Source organism: Aedes aegypti, chromosome 3 (genome assembly GCF_002204515.2).
Source record: "Aedes aegypti strain LVP_AGWG chromosome 3, AaegL5.0 Primary Assembly, whole genome shotgun sequence".
Classification (NCBI taxonomy): Eukaryota; Metazoa; Arthropoda; class Insecta; order Diptera; family Culicidae; genus Aedes; species Aedes aegypti.
The window spans coordinates 313,662,678-313,677,566 of record NC_035109.1 but is presented as its reverse complement, the minus strand read 5'-3'; the positions used below and the strand labels follow the sequence as shown (position 1 = coordinate 313,677,566).

The 14,889-nt window shown below is 41.4% G+C and overlaps 1 protein-coding gene across 2 annotated transcripts in view; it reads left to right on the top strand.

Moving 5' to 3' along the window:
* Positions 1-5,768: 5,768 nt before the first annotated feature.
* LOC5573352 (ankyrin repeat domain-containing protein 13D) overlaps positions 5,769-14,889 on the top strand; it is a 43,693-nt gene continuing 34,572 nt past the window's right edge. For both annotated transcript variants that reach the window (XM_021848648.1, XM_001660784.2), the window contains exon 1: positions 5,769-6,238. In XM_021848648.1, coding sequence (XP_021704340.1) covers positions 6,137-6,238 — 102 coding nt within the window. In that variant the 5' untranslated portion in view covers positions 5,769-6,136. The remainder of the gene's footprint in view (positions 6,239-14,889) is intronic.

The window sequence follows — 14,889 nt, the reverse complement described above, 5'->3', positions numbered from 1 at the left end:
AAGAAAATCGACCAAAGCCGCTTATTGAAGCGCACATCGTCATCCGCACCGCAAATCTCATCGGGCGAGGAGGATTGAAACCAGTGCGCCGTCAAAATGTGTCCGTGTTACGCAAATTCAACAACTCAATCGGCCCTTTTGAGAGCCAACAAATGTGTTTTAAAGAGTTATTTGTATAATATTCCCTAATGTGTTTACCACATACTTGCTATAATCTCTTAATTCATCTCATAGCATCATACAATAATTGATTTATTACGAATAATTGACAATACGGAATATGGAATCGCAGATCGGTCTTAAGGTGACACGGGAGACCGTTTTATTTTCCCTATCTTTTGTCTCACTCTAACAATTATCATCATAACTTTGCAGAAGCAAATCTCTAGTTTAGGTGAACCGATTAAACTGAAAATTTAATGGGTTGTGCACTACATATATATAATGCTAGTGATACATTTTTCGCATCGGTACTTGAGATATTTTTTTCAAATGGAGAGGGTGATTAAAACACCGTCCTGTGACCTTAATCAAGAAGTCCTGATCGATTTCACCACCAGCAACAACGATTGCTGTGGCGCACAAGATTCGAAAACTCTGCACCTGTTATGATGTGGAGCTTGGCTTGTCAGATGATTATGGTGATATTTGCGCTGCCGAGATCACTATCATGAATTGTCGGCCACTACTGGTTTGCCTCTACATTTCTCCGGATACCACAATGAAGCAGAAGAAGTTCTTTATGGCGCGGAACTTCTTGGAGTATCAAAAGGAGACCATGCCAATCATCGTGACAGGTAACTTCAACATCGATTTGAGCAAAGAGGAGTACACAGAGTTAGCGGACTTCATGGACAAGAGTCTCAACCTCAAATTGGCTTCGGAATCCACTAAAGCAACCAATCTTAGTGGATCATGAATGGACCTAACGTTCAACCGGTATATTTGTTTGGAGAGCAAAAGTTACCGCTAATGCATCATCTTCCATCGACCGGTTCTATCGGTGTTGAAGTGTTAACCGAACCAACCAAATAATAACACTCAATGTCCATAATAGGTCAGAATTGACATGCAACAAATAATTTGAAAATTGATTAGATTTTTTGTCAGTACCTAGAAATCTTCCATAAGTTCGTGACGGTCCTAAATCAGGAAATAGAAGAAGCTAACGTTATCCAACGTCAACTTGGCGGTCGTATCTCGGAAACAACCTCTTACTTTTTGTAATTTTCGAGCTTCTGAATGCTCAACGGGAACGAGCAGGACGGATAATGAAAATTCTGATTTAAGCTCAAGTTTTGTGTTTATAAATAAATAAATACAGAAAAAAAGGTTAAACTTGTTGTTGAAATTATTTCTTATTCAATTTGTTCGAAAATCATTCTTATAATATAAACATTTAAGTACAGTACCGCATACGGTTCAAATACCGTAACAAACCATATTTCAATAATTACTCATACATTACCCGTTTTCATTCCAATCATATAGGTCAACTATTCCATAGCTATTTCCAATACAGTGATTTGTGTGGAAGAGTGGACAATATATCCATCATTTGGCAAACTGTTAACGAAAAATTTTGTTCGGAGAAATCGACGTTTTTAAATGGTTACATAACTTAACCGCCTATTCCCCACACACTTAAAAACGATATCGCTGTTCGGTAAATTATTTTACGGTTTTTGATCAGTAAATCACAAAAATTACTGAGATTCCAGTATTTCTTGATAAAAATACTGATTTTTCGGTAATATATTTCTTTATTTACTGAACACCGTAAACTTTTGTGCTGATAGCACCGTAAAATCACAAATTACCGAGAAAATGTAAAAAGTCAGTAAATGTTAGTACTGACTTACCAGTACCGCATATTTTTTACCGAGTTTTCTTTAAAACGCAACGAAAACAAGTACCTAACCAAATTTACAATCTGTCAAGAGAAAATTTTTTCTTAGTAAGAAGCTCCTGCAACAGAATGCCTCTTGATGATAATTTTAACGGAATGGACGGACGGTAATTCCAATTTATCAATATTTCTACCCCATCGCTGCTCACGGTAAGTATTCAAAAAATCTTTTGACGGACCAGATGGTATGCTACCTATGTTTGCGCAGCTAAACTCGCACAACATTGAACTGGCCGGAAAGATAGCACATTTGTTATTGTACATATTTTTTATCTTCTGTGAGATATGCAACACCAACAGGTTAGTCCAGCATTATAAGTCTTCAATCCCATACTTCCGAGAGGCTATTCCAGTTCCGGTGCAATGAATTTTCGATCGACTGCGCATCCCAAACTTTTCGCGGTGATCCAACTCGTCGGAGGCTAGTTTGGTCTGCATAATTAAGCGCACTTCCGACAAGCCAGACATCGTGAAAATTGAGTTTTTGGGTGCGGACACCAAATTCCAACCACGAGCAGTCGATAGAAGCGAAATATGGGAATTATAAAAATATAGTGGAAATTATTAAAATTATGGTGAAATTTGGGACAATGGGAATGGGATTGGGGCTGTTGAAAAAACTGGAAAAATCAGCTATCAAAAGTAAAAAAAATAACATTACCGAAAAAGACAGTAACGTTTTGGAAAGATTTTTACTGACTTTATCGGTAGTTTTTTTTGACAGCTCAATATTTTTTTGCGGAGTTTTCGGTACTCACAAAGTATTACCGACTTAACTCTGCTGTTCAAAAACCCAGTAAAAGTTTACCGACTTCGGTAATAAAATCTTAGTGTGCATATTGTGATTTCCCCGATTACTGTTCACCAAATTGTAAAAACCGTTTTCGGTAGTGTCGGTTTATTGTTATTTTTGATGTTTAACGAAATTATTGATATATTGTTGCAAATTGTTGTGCACACTACGGGATACAGTACGAATATAGTTCTTGAATATACGGGCAGAAAGCTTGTAAAATAAATTAAACTATGCTTCAGAGAAATTTCAGAGACTATAAAGGGTCCAACAGGCTCTTCATGAATTCTATCTCAGATTCCCCTAAGAATAGCTTCAGGAATTATCATAGTATTTTTAACTAGATTTTTCCAGGGTCTCTTACAGGGATCTCTTTCAAAATTGTTTTAGAGATTTATCTACTAATTTTCCCAGAAATTCTATTTTACAAAGGATGCTTAGAAGAATTTCTTCAGAATATGCTCCAGGTTTCCTTGCGACTACCTCCAGTAATTTACTATCATTGAGTTTTCACCAGATATGTTTTTCACTATCTCTTCAACTGAGTTCTCTGGTTTATTACTAGGAGATCTTTCTAAGATTTCCACAGGTTTCTACGGAATTGAGGAAATCCTCAAAGGTTTATTTTCGAAAAAAATCGCTATTGGTTTTTTTTTTCAAGAAAGCCTGCAAGAATTTCTTCTGTTCATGTGGATTTCTTCAAGAAAACATCCACGATTTATCCCAGAAACCCAAAATTTCTTAAGGGTTCTTCGAAAAAAAAAACATTTATTTACTTAAAAATTTCTTCAGCATTTCATCCAAGTATTACTCCTGCAGTTTTTTCAAACATTGAAAAAAAAAGTTTTCCCAAAAATTCACATGCAACTTTTGAAAGTTTATTTAAATTTTCACACCAGCTAATACTATACCAATTTTCCCAATAATTCCTCCGATCATTCCTACACAAGCTTCTATAGATATTGTTTCTAATGTTTTTCGTGGAATTCCTTTAGAAAATCTTGCAAAGTGCTATCCCGAGACTCGATTGATTTTGTTTATAAGTTTATCTTAGCAAATTATCTAGGAAATCCTCTGCAACTTACTCAAGAGTTCAGGCGTTATTTCAGAGATCATTGATGATTGATAGTGACTTTAATACTTCCACTAGTTTTATATGAGATAACTTCAGAATTTTCTTTAGAAGTTCTTCACGGATTTATTCTTCCAAAATAATTCATTGGCATTTTCCTGGAGAAAATATAAGTATGACAGGAGGAATTTCTGAAGAAACCTTAGAAGAAATCTCTGAGGGAATTGCTGAAGGTATTTTTAGAGAATTCTAGTTGAAATTTTATATTAAACGTCAAAGACAGTTTTATGGGAAAACCCTAGAAAGGTTGATTAATCATTGGATAAAATCATAGAGGAATTGAGACTTTCTTGAAAAAATTCACAAAGAATTTCAGGAGGAATTCTGATGAGTCTCTGAAGAAATTCTGTTTCTGTAGTTTTCTTTGGGTGAATCTAGGTTGAATTCTTGAGGCATCCAAAACAAAGTTCCCTGGTCAAACTCTTTAGGAAATTTTCGGAGTAACATCTAAACATTTTATCTTAATAAATTGCAGATGAAATTCCTGGGGAAAATCACGTAATTCCAAAAAGTTCTTGGATCTTGATATGCCTGCTCTGATGCTATGAAGAATCAAACTCTTCAAGAAGGAACTGCCTGAACTCCTGGCTTATAATAGGTTTCGTTTTGTTTTCTTGGTTCTTGTTACGACTCTTCACAGCCTCTTTCTGATTCTTTTAAAGTCTCTTTTTTCAGGCAATAGGTCTCTAATTTCCTATTTTAAGCCACTTGCGTAGTCTGGCGTGAAAATGAGGGTATTAGAAGCAAAGGGGTGTCAATGAAAAAAAAACTCAGTTTTAAGAAAATCTACTTCGAACTTAAACTGAAATTTTTCATTCCATACAAATTCGTCCCCTTAATGCTACAACTAGATAACTCGAAAATCAAAATTTTGAGATGTGCAACTTTGAAAGTATGACCGTTTAACAAGGTGATGGTTAATCGCAGAGATTATGATTGAAAAATAATCTTTAACTTGTGTATTTTGAATCACACGCTTAAGACCTGTGGATATTTTGCAGATCTAATTAAGAAAAATGTTTTGACATATTGAAGTCAAAAATTTCAAATTTCGAGTTATCTAGTTGTAGCATCAAGGGGACGAATTGTATGAGAGCCAAAAAATAAAAACAAGCCAGTTTTCTAACAATCATGTTATTTCATCTATTGAACGGATAAGTCACTTGAAAATATGTTCAGAATGCTTGGAAACAGAAGAATTTCATCAACTCAAAACCGACCAAAATGTCACTTACACCTCTTTGCGTTTGAGCCCTTTGAATACGGTAACTTGAAATTTCCAGTCTAGGATTCCATGGAATGATTTTCGGTTATCCTCCATATCCTAACAAGGGAAAATAAGTGTGAGCGAAGAAAGATGTTCACGTGAGGAAGCGAAAAAGCATTCTCCTTTCGTGCAAAAAAAAAAATCGAACATTTCACATCAGAACCTTGGTTTGGGTCGTATAACGCGGAGAACGCAAGGCTCGTTTAGAGCGATTCTCTTCAGAGCGATTGTTCTCAATTTTGCCGTTCTTATATCGTATAGGATATTTGTCCGAAAAGTCAAGCAAATCTACATTATGAAGGTTAATGAATTATTACATTACAAGTAGTCGTGTCTCTCTGATTTTTTTTCTCGCATGGAACGACGTAAAATGTTGGAAATTTTCTATTGCACGGCACACATCCCCGTACAAAAACAGAATCGGGTGTATCGACATTTTCAGATAATCGCATTGCGTGGATTAAATAAAGTGATGAAAAAATCGCAATAAAATCCACCTGAACCTGAATAAAAGACCTGAATACCGAAATAAAAGACGTAGTCCCACGTCAAAAGGTCGCTTACAAAGGCTTCATGAAATACGTACCTTAACTCCGACATTCGCTGAAAACAACTGTCAAAAACTCTTCTTTTAAGATTCTTTTTGTGTTCCTTTTGCCTGGTCTTCTGTCACATTCGGCTCGTCGTCCCGTCAGTTCGCTTCGCTTGTTTTTCACAGTCCTTCGAAGCGTTTTGCTCTGTAGCTGCAGCGGGCGCAGTGAAATCTATTTTTATAAAATCCTTACCACCCCACCGCGGACGGAATAAATCGGGTTTCGTTTAGTTTTCCAGTAAACGCGCACCTATCACCGTTCCGCGAAAGTGTAAACTAGCCTCCAATAAATCAGTGTTGTGTTCGGATTTTGCTGTGCGACGGAATCAAGTGAATTAGTGAATCATCTTTGTTTTTCTGTAACAACTGTTGCGAGGGTGAGAGGAGAAGATCGGGGCCAAGGCAAGTCGTCCAGGGAGCAGTAGGAATTGGAAGCAGACGAGATGTTGACGGTTGATAAGATCAAGGAACAATATCCCATCCATTGGTTGGTGTGGAACAACGATTTCCGCGAGCTGCAGCAAGCGATCGATAAGAAAGCTGAGGTAAGGGACTTGAAAGGAAGGCGATGATTGCCGGGGGCCAGCTGTTGGTTCCGGATCTGCGGTTTATTCGCAAAAATGCTACATACAAGTCTCATTCACCAAACACCCGCACTGGGGATTCGCCATTACTCTAGCCATGTTTATTAATCTAATTAGCTGGCGAAATATAATTCGATTATCTGGTCATACGCGGTCAGGAATGCAATTGCATGGCCAGGGAGATGGTACGGAAAGGTAGACAAAAGATTGATAAGCGACAAATTGTATAAAATATTCGGTTTTACTAACAGACTCAATGCTGGTAGCAGGTCTTATTTTGAAGACTTGAATGCTATTTTAATGCATGTGTGTAACAGTCTAAAACCTTTCTATTGTTAATGTAAGCTCTCTAATGTCTCTATTTGACCCGAAATAGTCTCTAAAGTCACTATAGGATTACTCTGAAAATTTACCAAAATGGTATTTCAGGATTTCATTCAGAGAATTACAGTTTACCATTGATTTCTCCAGTAGTTAACCATACGGGGATTTTCCTACGAAATTCCTTAAAGTTATACATACATATTCAGTATTTTTTGAAGAAATTTGTTAAAGGTTTTTTTTCAGTGACCCTATCAGAATTCCTCAAGGAGTTCGTACGCCATTTTTTCCTCTCTTTCCAGGTCCAGACAAACCAAATCAGATGAATACTATGCAACCATGGATTCATTCATTCATTCATTCATTTAGTTAACATCTAAACAGATAACACTGAATCACCAATTTTACGCCACACTACTCGGTTCGTGGCCGCATCTCTCCATCCTCGGTTCTGCCCACGTTCGCCAATCGATACGCACTCGATCCGCCCACCTAGCTCGCTGCGCTCCACGCCTTCTTGTACCAACCGGATCCGAAGCGAACACCATCTTTGCAGGGTTGCTGTCCGTCATTCTTGCAACATGCTCTGTCTATCGTAACCTTCCAGCTTAGGTCACCTTCTGGACCTTGGGTTCGCCGTAAAGTTGGGCGAGCTCGTGGTTCATCCTTCGCCGCCACACACCGTTCTCCTGCACACCGCCAAAAATCGCCCTAAGCACCCGAAGTTCGATGACTCCAAGTGCTTGCAAGTCCTCCTCGAGCTTCGTCCACGTTTCATACCTGTAGAGGACTACCGGCCTTATGAGCGTTTTGTACATGGTACATTTGGTGCGGGTGTGAATCTTTTTTGACCGCAGCTTCTTGTGGAGGCCATAGTAGGCCCGACTTCCACTGCTGATGCGCCTCCGTATTTCACGGCTAACGTTATTGTCAGCCGTCAGCAAGGATCCAAGGTAGACGAACTCGTCGAGTACCTCGAACGTATCCCCGTCTATCGTAACACTGCTACCTAGGCGGGCCCTGTCGCGCTCGGCCCCACCAGCTAGCATGTACTTCGTCTAGGTCGCATTCACCACGAGTCCAACTTTTGCTGCCTCGCGTTTCAAGCGCGTGTACAGATCTGCCACCGACAATGTCCATATCATCCGCAAAGCAAACAAATTGACTGGATCTCGTAAAAATCGTACCCCGGCTGTTAAGCCCGTCTCTCCGCATAACACCTTCTAGCGCAATATTGAACAGCAGACACGAAAGTCCATCACCTTGTCGTAGTCCCCGGCGGGATCCAAACGAACTGGAATGTTCGTCTGAAACCTTCACACAATTTACACACCTTCCAGCGTCGCTCTTATCAGTCTCGTGAGTTTCCCGGAAAAGCTGTTCTCGTCCATAATTTTCCATGGCTCTACGCGGTCGATACTGTCGTATGCCGCTTTGAAATCGATAAAAAAGGTGATGCGTTGGGACCTGGTATTTACGACATTTTTGGAGGATTTGCCGTACAGTAAAGATCTGGTCCGTTGTCGATCGGCCGTCAACGAAGCTGGCTTGATAACTTCCCACGAACTCGTTAACTACAGGTGACAAATGACGGAAGATGATCTGGGATAATACTTTGTAGGCCGCATTTAGAATGGTAATCGTTCGAAAGTTCTCACAATCTAGCTTGTCGCCTTTCTTGTAAATGGGGCATATTACCCCTTCCTTCCACTCCTCCGGTAGCAGTTCTGTTTCCCAGATTGTGCCTAGCAGCTGAAGCAGACAAATGGCCAGCCTCTCATGGCCCATCTTGATGAGTTCAGCTCTGATACTATCCTTACCAGCTGCTTTATTGTTCTTGAGCTGTTGAATGGCATCCTTAACCTCCCTCAAAGTGGGGGCTGGTTGGTTTCCATCGCCCGCAGTACTGACGAAGGCATTTCCTCCGTTGTCCCGTCCTTCATTGCCTGTGCTCTCAAATGTTCGTCGAAGCGCTGCTTCCACCTTTCGATCACCTCACGCTCGTCCGTCAAGATGCTCCCATCCCCTTATCCCTGCACATCTCGGCTCGCGGCACGAAGCCGTTGCGGGATGCGTTGAGCTTTTGATAGAACTTACATTGTTTTTAGACCGGCACAGCTGTTCCATCTCCTCGCACTCCGTCTCTTCCAGGCGGGTCTGCTGTTGCCGTTTCCGTCTATAACGTTCTACGTTCTGCCGTTCCAGAATCTGCCTACATTCCTCGTCGAACCAATCGTTCCGTCGACTTCGTCCCACGTACCCGACGTTGCTCTCAGCTGCATTGTTGATGGCTGCTTTTATTGTTCTCCAGCAGTCCTCAAGAGGGGCTTCAATCAGCTTACCGTCTTCCGGTAATGCAGCCTCGAAGTGCTGCGCGTACGCATTTGCGACATCCGGTTGCTTAAGCCGCTCTAGGGGGCGGTCGTCGGTATCGTACGTTATTAACAACGAAGAGTTTTGGGCGCAGCTGGACCATCATCAGATAGTGCTCAGAGTCGATGATAGTGCCACGATAAGTCCTGACGTCAATAATGTCGGAAAACAGATGTCCATCAAACAGAACGTGGTCACATCATTTGTGATTCTGTCTGCTGTGGTGATCTCCAGGTGTATCGGTAAGGAACGCCAACGTGAGCGTTAAGATCTCCTATGACCATTTTGACGTGGTGGCTTGGGCAGCTGTCGTACTCGCGTTCCAGCTGCGCGTAAAAAGCGTCTTTATCATCATCAGTGCTTCCGGAGTGAGGGCTGTGAACTAGGGCGGTTCAAAATTTTAAATGGTTTGTTTGCTGGTATTTAGCTTCATATGGGATTATACTGAAGGGTCTTCCTTAGCCGAGTGGTTAGACTCCGTGGCTACAAAGCAAAGCCATGCTGAAGGTTCGATTCCCGGTCGGTTCGGGATCTTTTCATAATGGAAATTTCCTTGACTTCCTTGAGTATAGAGTATCATCGTACCTGCCACACGATATTCGAATGCGAAAATAGCAACTTTGACAAAGAAGCTCTCAGTTAATAACATTGGAAGTGCTCATAAGAACACTAAGCTGAGAAGCAGGTTCTGTCCCAGTGAGGACGTCGTGCCAAGAAGAAGAAGAAGATATGGGATTATACTGCAGGTTAGAAAAATGAGGTTTCACTATAGGATGATAAGTTTGTACTGAAAATCCAAGTACTAACATGTTTGGAATATTTTTCAAAATTTATCCATGGTAATTTCCATATAAATCTAAACTGTCCTTGGGCCTCCTTTAAATCATCACCTAGAAAGCTGAAAATTTCACAGAACTCTATTTTTATTATAAAAATGGTAAGGAAGGTATGGGAGATTGGATTTTCAAACTTTTTTTAAATTTTGAATCGCCCTACTGTCCAGTGGACAGTGTCCACGTTTATTATGCTGAAGTTGAAAAACCGGCCTTTGAGCCTCAACTTGCACATTCTCTCATTGATCAGCCAAACCCCCGTTCACGTGCCTCTCTGCATATCACCCATCACTATAAAAGCTGTTCCCAGCTCGTGTGTGTTGTCGCCGCTCTGGTAGATCTCTAAACGTTCGCACCATAGATCCCTTCCAACACACTTCCTGCAACGCTACGATGCCGAATCCGCGGTCCTTCAGCACGCCGGCGAGTATGCGTGTGAAAGATTTATAGTTCCACGTACCGAGCTTCCAATCGCAAATCTCTTTACGTCGTTATGGTCTTCGCCGATTGTCCCGGTTCGTGTTCTCTCGTTGATTATTCGTTGCTTGATTTTTTTTACGGAAGGCTTGCGGAGGACCATTACCCCTAAATGTTTTGAGTACCATAGTGCGCAGTTTAGCTTTGAGTCCTTCTCTGGCACTCGGACGATGATCAGCCGCCCCTGGCATGGGGAACAGACGCTGTTATGAGCCGCTTCTAACATGAAGTATAGACGCTCCAAGTTTACAGAAGCAAACCTCCCGACCAGTCCACGAGAAGGTATTGATAGGAGTTACTGGGCAAGAGGTTAAAAGACCACACAAAGGGGTCTAATTTATTCCTGCAGGAACGCGAGGTACTAATGGTACGCCATGACCAGCCATTTGCCGTGCATTTTTCTTCTCAAAGAATTTCCTGAAATATCTCTCTGAACTCTACTAAAGGACCTATGTAACAATGAAAGATTATCTCCTCTCTCGCTTCTCGAAATACTAAAGCTTTTGGGAAGTTTTGTTACTATAGATCTTAGATATAGATTTTATTGACTGCTTGAGCACGTCAAGAGTTAATCATCAATATTAACCTCCTTTTCCCAAGCAGCCTAGATAGCCGCGTAGTGTCGTAGTGTCGGTTGTTTCAACTGGCTAAGAATTAACACTACGGACTGCCTGTTCCGGTAGTAAAAGTCCACCTCACAGGTGACCCTTAATTTATGGTGTAATGCATACCGTGCCTAGGAATGAATGGTTAGGGGGGGTCTAAATAAAACCTAACCGAAAACGGAGCCTGTGGAGTACCAGGGCGCCCTCTGCAGTATTGTGCCCTTCCTGTGCTACACGGAGCAATGGCGCAGGTGACCTTGTGTTTCTCAGAGATAATCGGCTGCTCTTCTTCAGTCTCTAGCCTGAGGCTAAATAAAGGGTGGGATTATGAATATGTTATGAAATTATCACCTATATGATTTCGCATTATGCGTTTTACACAGTGTATTCTGTGCTTTTTTGCCTTTGGCGACTTTCAATAGATACCGATCTGTTTTTTCGCTGCTGGTCTTTTTCGTGCTGAGATTGCAAAAAGCTCAATCCTGCCTAGTTTGGGTAGTGGCTACGATTAGGCTAGCTCAGATCAATCTTCCGCATAAAAGAACAGCAACGATTGATCTTTGCAGACTTATGCAAAATGGTACAGCCCAAGTTGCGCTAGTTCAAGAACCCTAGTTTCGTAGAGGGAATTTCTATCTAGATTACCTTGTGGACCCAGCTACTTTCAGCAAACTTGAAATGGCGCATGCGTGCTCGTTAATAAAGCAATCATTGCTACACTAATTTCTGAGCTAACCACCAGAGATGTATGTGGTGTCACAATCGATGTTTCTGTTGGTGACCTTAACAGGAAATACGTCTATTGTTCGGTATATTTACCACATGATGAACCATCCCCAACGGATGACTTCAAACAAGTTGTCGTACACTGCGTAACAAAAAGCCTTCCGCTGATTGTGGGCAGTGATGCTAATGCTCATCACATCATCTGGGGCAGCTTAGATATCAATTTGAGAGGCTCCAGTCTGATGGATTACTTAAGTAGTACAGATCTTGGATTACATCAACATCGCCCAACCTTCATGGTATCTAATAGATAAGAAGTGTAAGACATAACGCTGTACTCGAATAGAATCAGTCACGAGTTGATGAATTGGCAGCAATGTTGCTGAACAACGATCGGAAACGCGAAGCACGTTGAATTTTCGTAGGCATCAAAACAGAATCTGCGAATAAACACAAACAACCGTTCGGGCGCTTCATTCGTTCGTGTTTCATTTTCGGATCGCTGTTTCTCCCGACGCTATCATCGGGTGATTTTCCATCGCTCGATAATGTGAACGGTGCGATCCACGCTGCCTGCTCTTCGTGAAGAACAGGAAAATATTCATTTCGATCATCTTCATGCGGGTTTGCAACAATCACGCTAAACTTGCTCCGCTCAAAAATGAATGCCGAGCGCACAAAATTGGCCTCTTTTCGTGCAGCATAGATTCCGTGCAAAGGGGCTGTACACAGTTTTGTGCAAACGGAGGTAAACAAAACTGAATAAGTAAATTGCGCACAGAGGAGGAACGCTTGGAATGCGGAATTCGTTTCCATTTTTGTTTTGCTTCTGAAAACATAAAAATAAAACATTCCAATTTTAAAGATATTTAGAGATTTTTTCATTTGAATAGCCGAAGCGGAAGCAAATGAGGAAAAAACTGACGCATTTGCGACCATCTTCCGGCTTTTCACTAGAAAACATCTCAGAAAACTCCCCATCGGCCAACTGTTTGCTGTCATGCGGGATATCATTGATAGTTCCGTTTCCATCGATCCCGGACAGCCGAAGGCCAAAACGTCGGCAACTCACAGAATGAGTGCGACCTACTCAGAATTTTCACTCAGTCAGCCAGTTCTGCATTGGTTGCCTCATTCTGTGTAGTTTTAACACATGCGCTGCGTGGAGCTGGCTTAGCGTGGAGTGTTTGCTTGACTTTACGAGAAGAATCAACCTTGCAATGAATCACGAGAATGAACAGCGCGTGGATAAATTAATCCTACGAGTGGAAAGGCTTCGCGAACCACTTATCGGTGTGTTCATTTTGCTTCTTCGGCGTTGCATCCGTTCGCTTTTTGCGATGCTCTTCGTGACGCAAAAATGAAGAATGAATTTTGGCGACTGTTGGATCGCGAAGATGCGTCGATCATTGTTCACGAAGAATTGGCAGGAATTATCTGATCATCGCTACATCTTCTTTGAACATTCAAATGTAACTGCGCAGACTTTGCGTTTTAGGAATCCTCGGTCAACAAACTGGGAACTCTACACTGAATTTGTTGCGACCAAATTTCATGGATATTCTCCGTCCATTGAAAATCCAAGTGGTTTGGATGATGCCGTTGATACTACAACATCCTACATTATGGAAGCTCTTGAAGAAGCGTGTCCTCTGCGGTCTGTAAAGACTACAAGAGGGACCCCATGGTGGGATTCTGATTTGACTAGACTCAGGAAACAATATAGGAGTTGGAACAGACGCCGTTCAGCTGGATCAGAGTCGTTCAAGTTGGCTCGCAAGGCTTACAAAAAGGCTCTTCGTGCTGCTGAACGATCCGGCTGGTAAAACCTTTGTGCAAATGTTTCCAGTTTGAGTAAAGTCAGTCGGCTGAACAAAATCCTTGCAAAATCTAAGGATTTCCAAGTGAACGAAATTCGCTTACCTAATGGTGACTTAACTTCTTCTGATGAAGAAGTTTTAGAATGTTTATTCAATACACACTTACCCGGATGTGAGGACATAGCATCTACGGGTGAACCAAATGTCTTTCCATGTAGTTACGAGTTTCTGGGCTCGGCTTGCAGTATCGTAACTACTGAATCGATTCAATGGGCACTTAATAGTTTTGCTCCTTTCAAATCTCCAGGAGCAGATGGGATTTATCCTGTTCTGCTCCAAAAGGGATTTGAGTTTATCAAACATGTTTGAAAAAGCCACTTGTAAGCAGGGTATATTCCCAGATCCTGGCGTGATATTACTGTAAAGTTTATCCCGAAAGGAGGACGTGCGTCGTATGAAGAAGCGACGAGTTTTAGACCAATCAGTCTGACCTGTTTTCTTCTGAAATGTCTGGAACGCATTATCGATCATCACATCCGTGATGTTTATTTGGCAAACATGCCTCTTCATGTGAATCAGCATGCTTACCAATCTGGAAAGTCCACAGTGACTCTTTTACACAAAGTTGTATACGATATCGAGAAAGCATTCGCTCAGAAGCAATCCTGCTTGGGTGTTTTCTTCGATATTGAGGGTGCCTTTGATAACGTGTCTTTCGATGCCATATTGAAAGCCGCACGAAACCATGGGCTACCTACAATGATTACCAATTGGATTCATCAAATGCTCAAAAACCGACATCTCGACATTGCGTCAAGCTGCGATTCGAAAATTTAGTGTTTGCGGATGCACCCAAGGGTAAGTCTTGTCACCACTTTTGTGGAATCTCGTAGCAGATACGCTATTGAGGCAACTCGATAATAGCGGTGTTCCAACTTATGGATTTGCCGACGACTATCTATCTTTAATAGTTGGTTTGTGCATAAGCACCCTATTCGACCTGATGCAAAGTGCTCTTCAGGTAGTCGAGAGTTGGTGTCACCAGTATGGCCTTTCGGTTAACCCGAATAAAACATCTATTGTTCTTTTTTACGGAAAGACAAAACCGCGATGGAATTCGACCTTTACGTTTTTTTGGCACTGAGATTAATGTAACTGATCAGGTAAAGTATAGCGGAGTCGTTCTAGATTCCAAACTTTCTTGGACACCTCATGTTGATTTCATATTCAAAAAAGCTTGCATGGGCTTCGGTTAATGCCAGCGAACCTTTGGTAAAACTTGGGGCCTCAAACCCAAGTATATCAAAAGGATTTACACAACAGTTGTTCGACCAATATTGGCATATGGATGTCTTGTGTGGTGGCAAAAGGGCGAAGTGAGAACAATCCAATCAAAATTGGACCATCTCCAAAGGATGTGCTTGATGGCGATGTCTGGTGCGTTCTCTACAACTCCC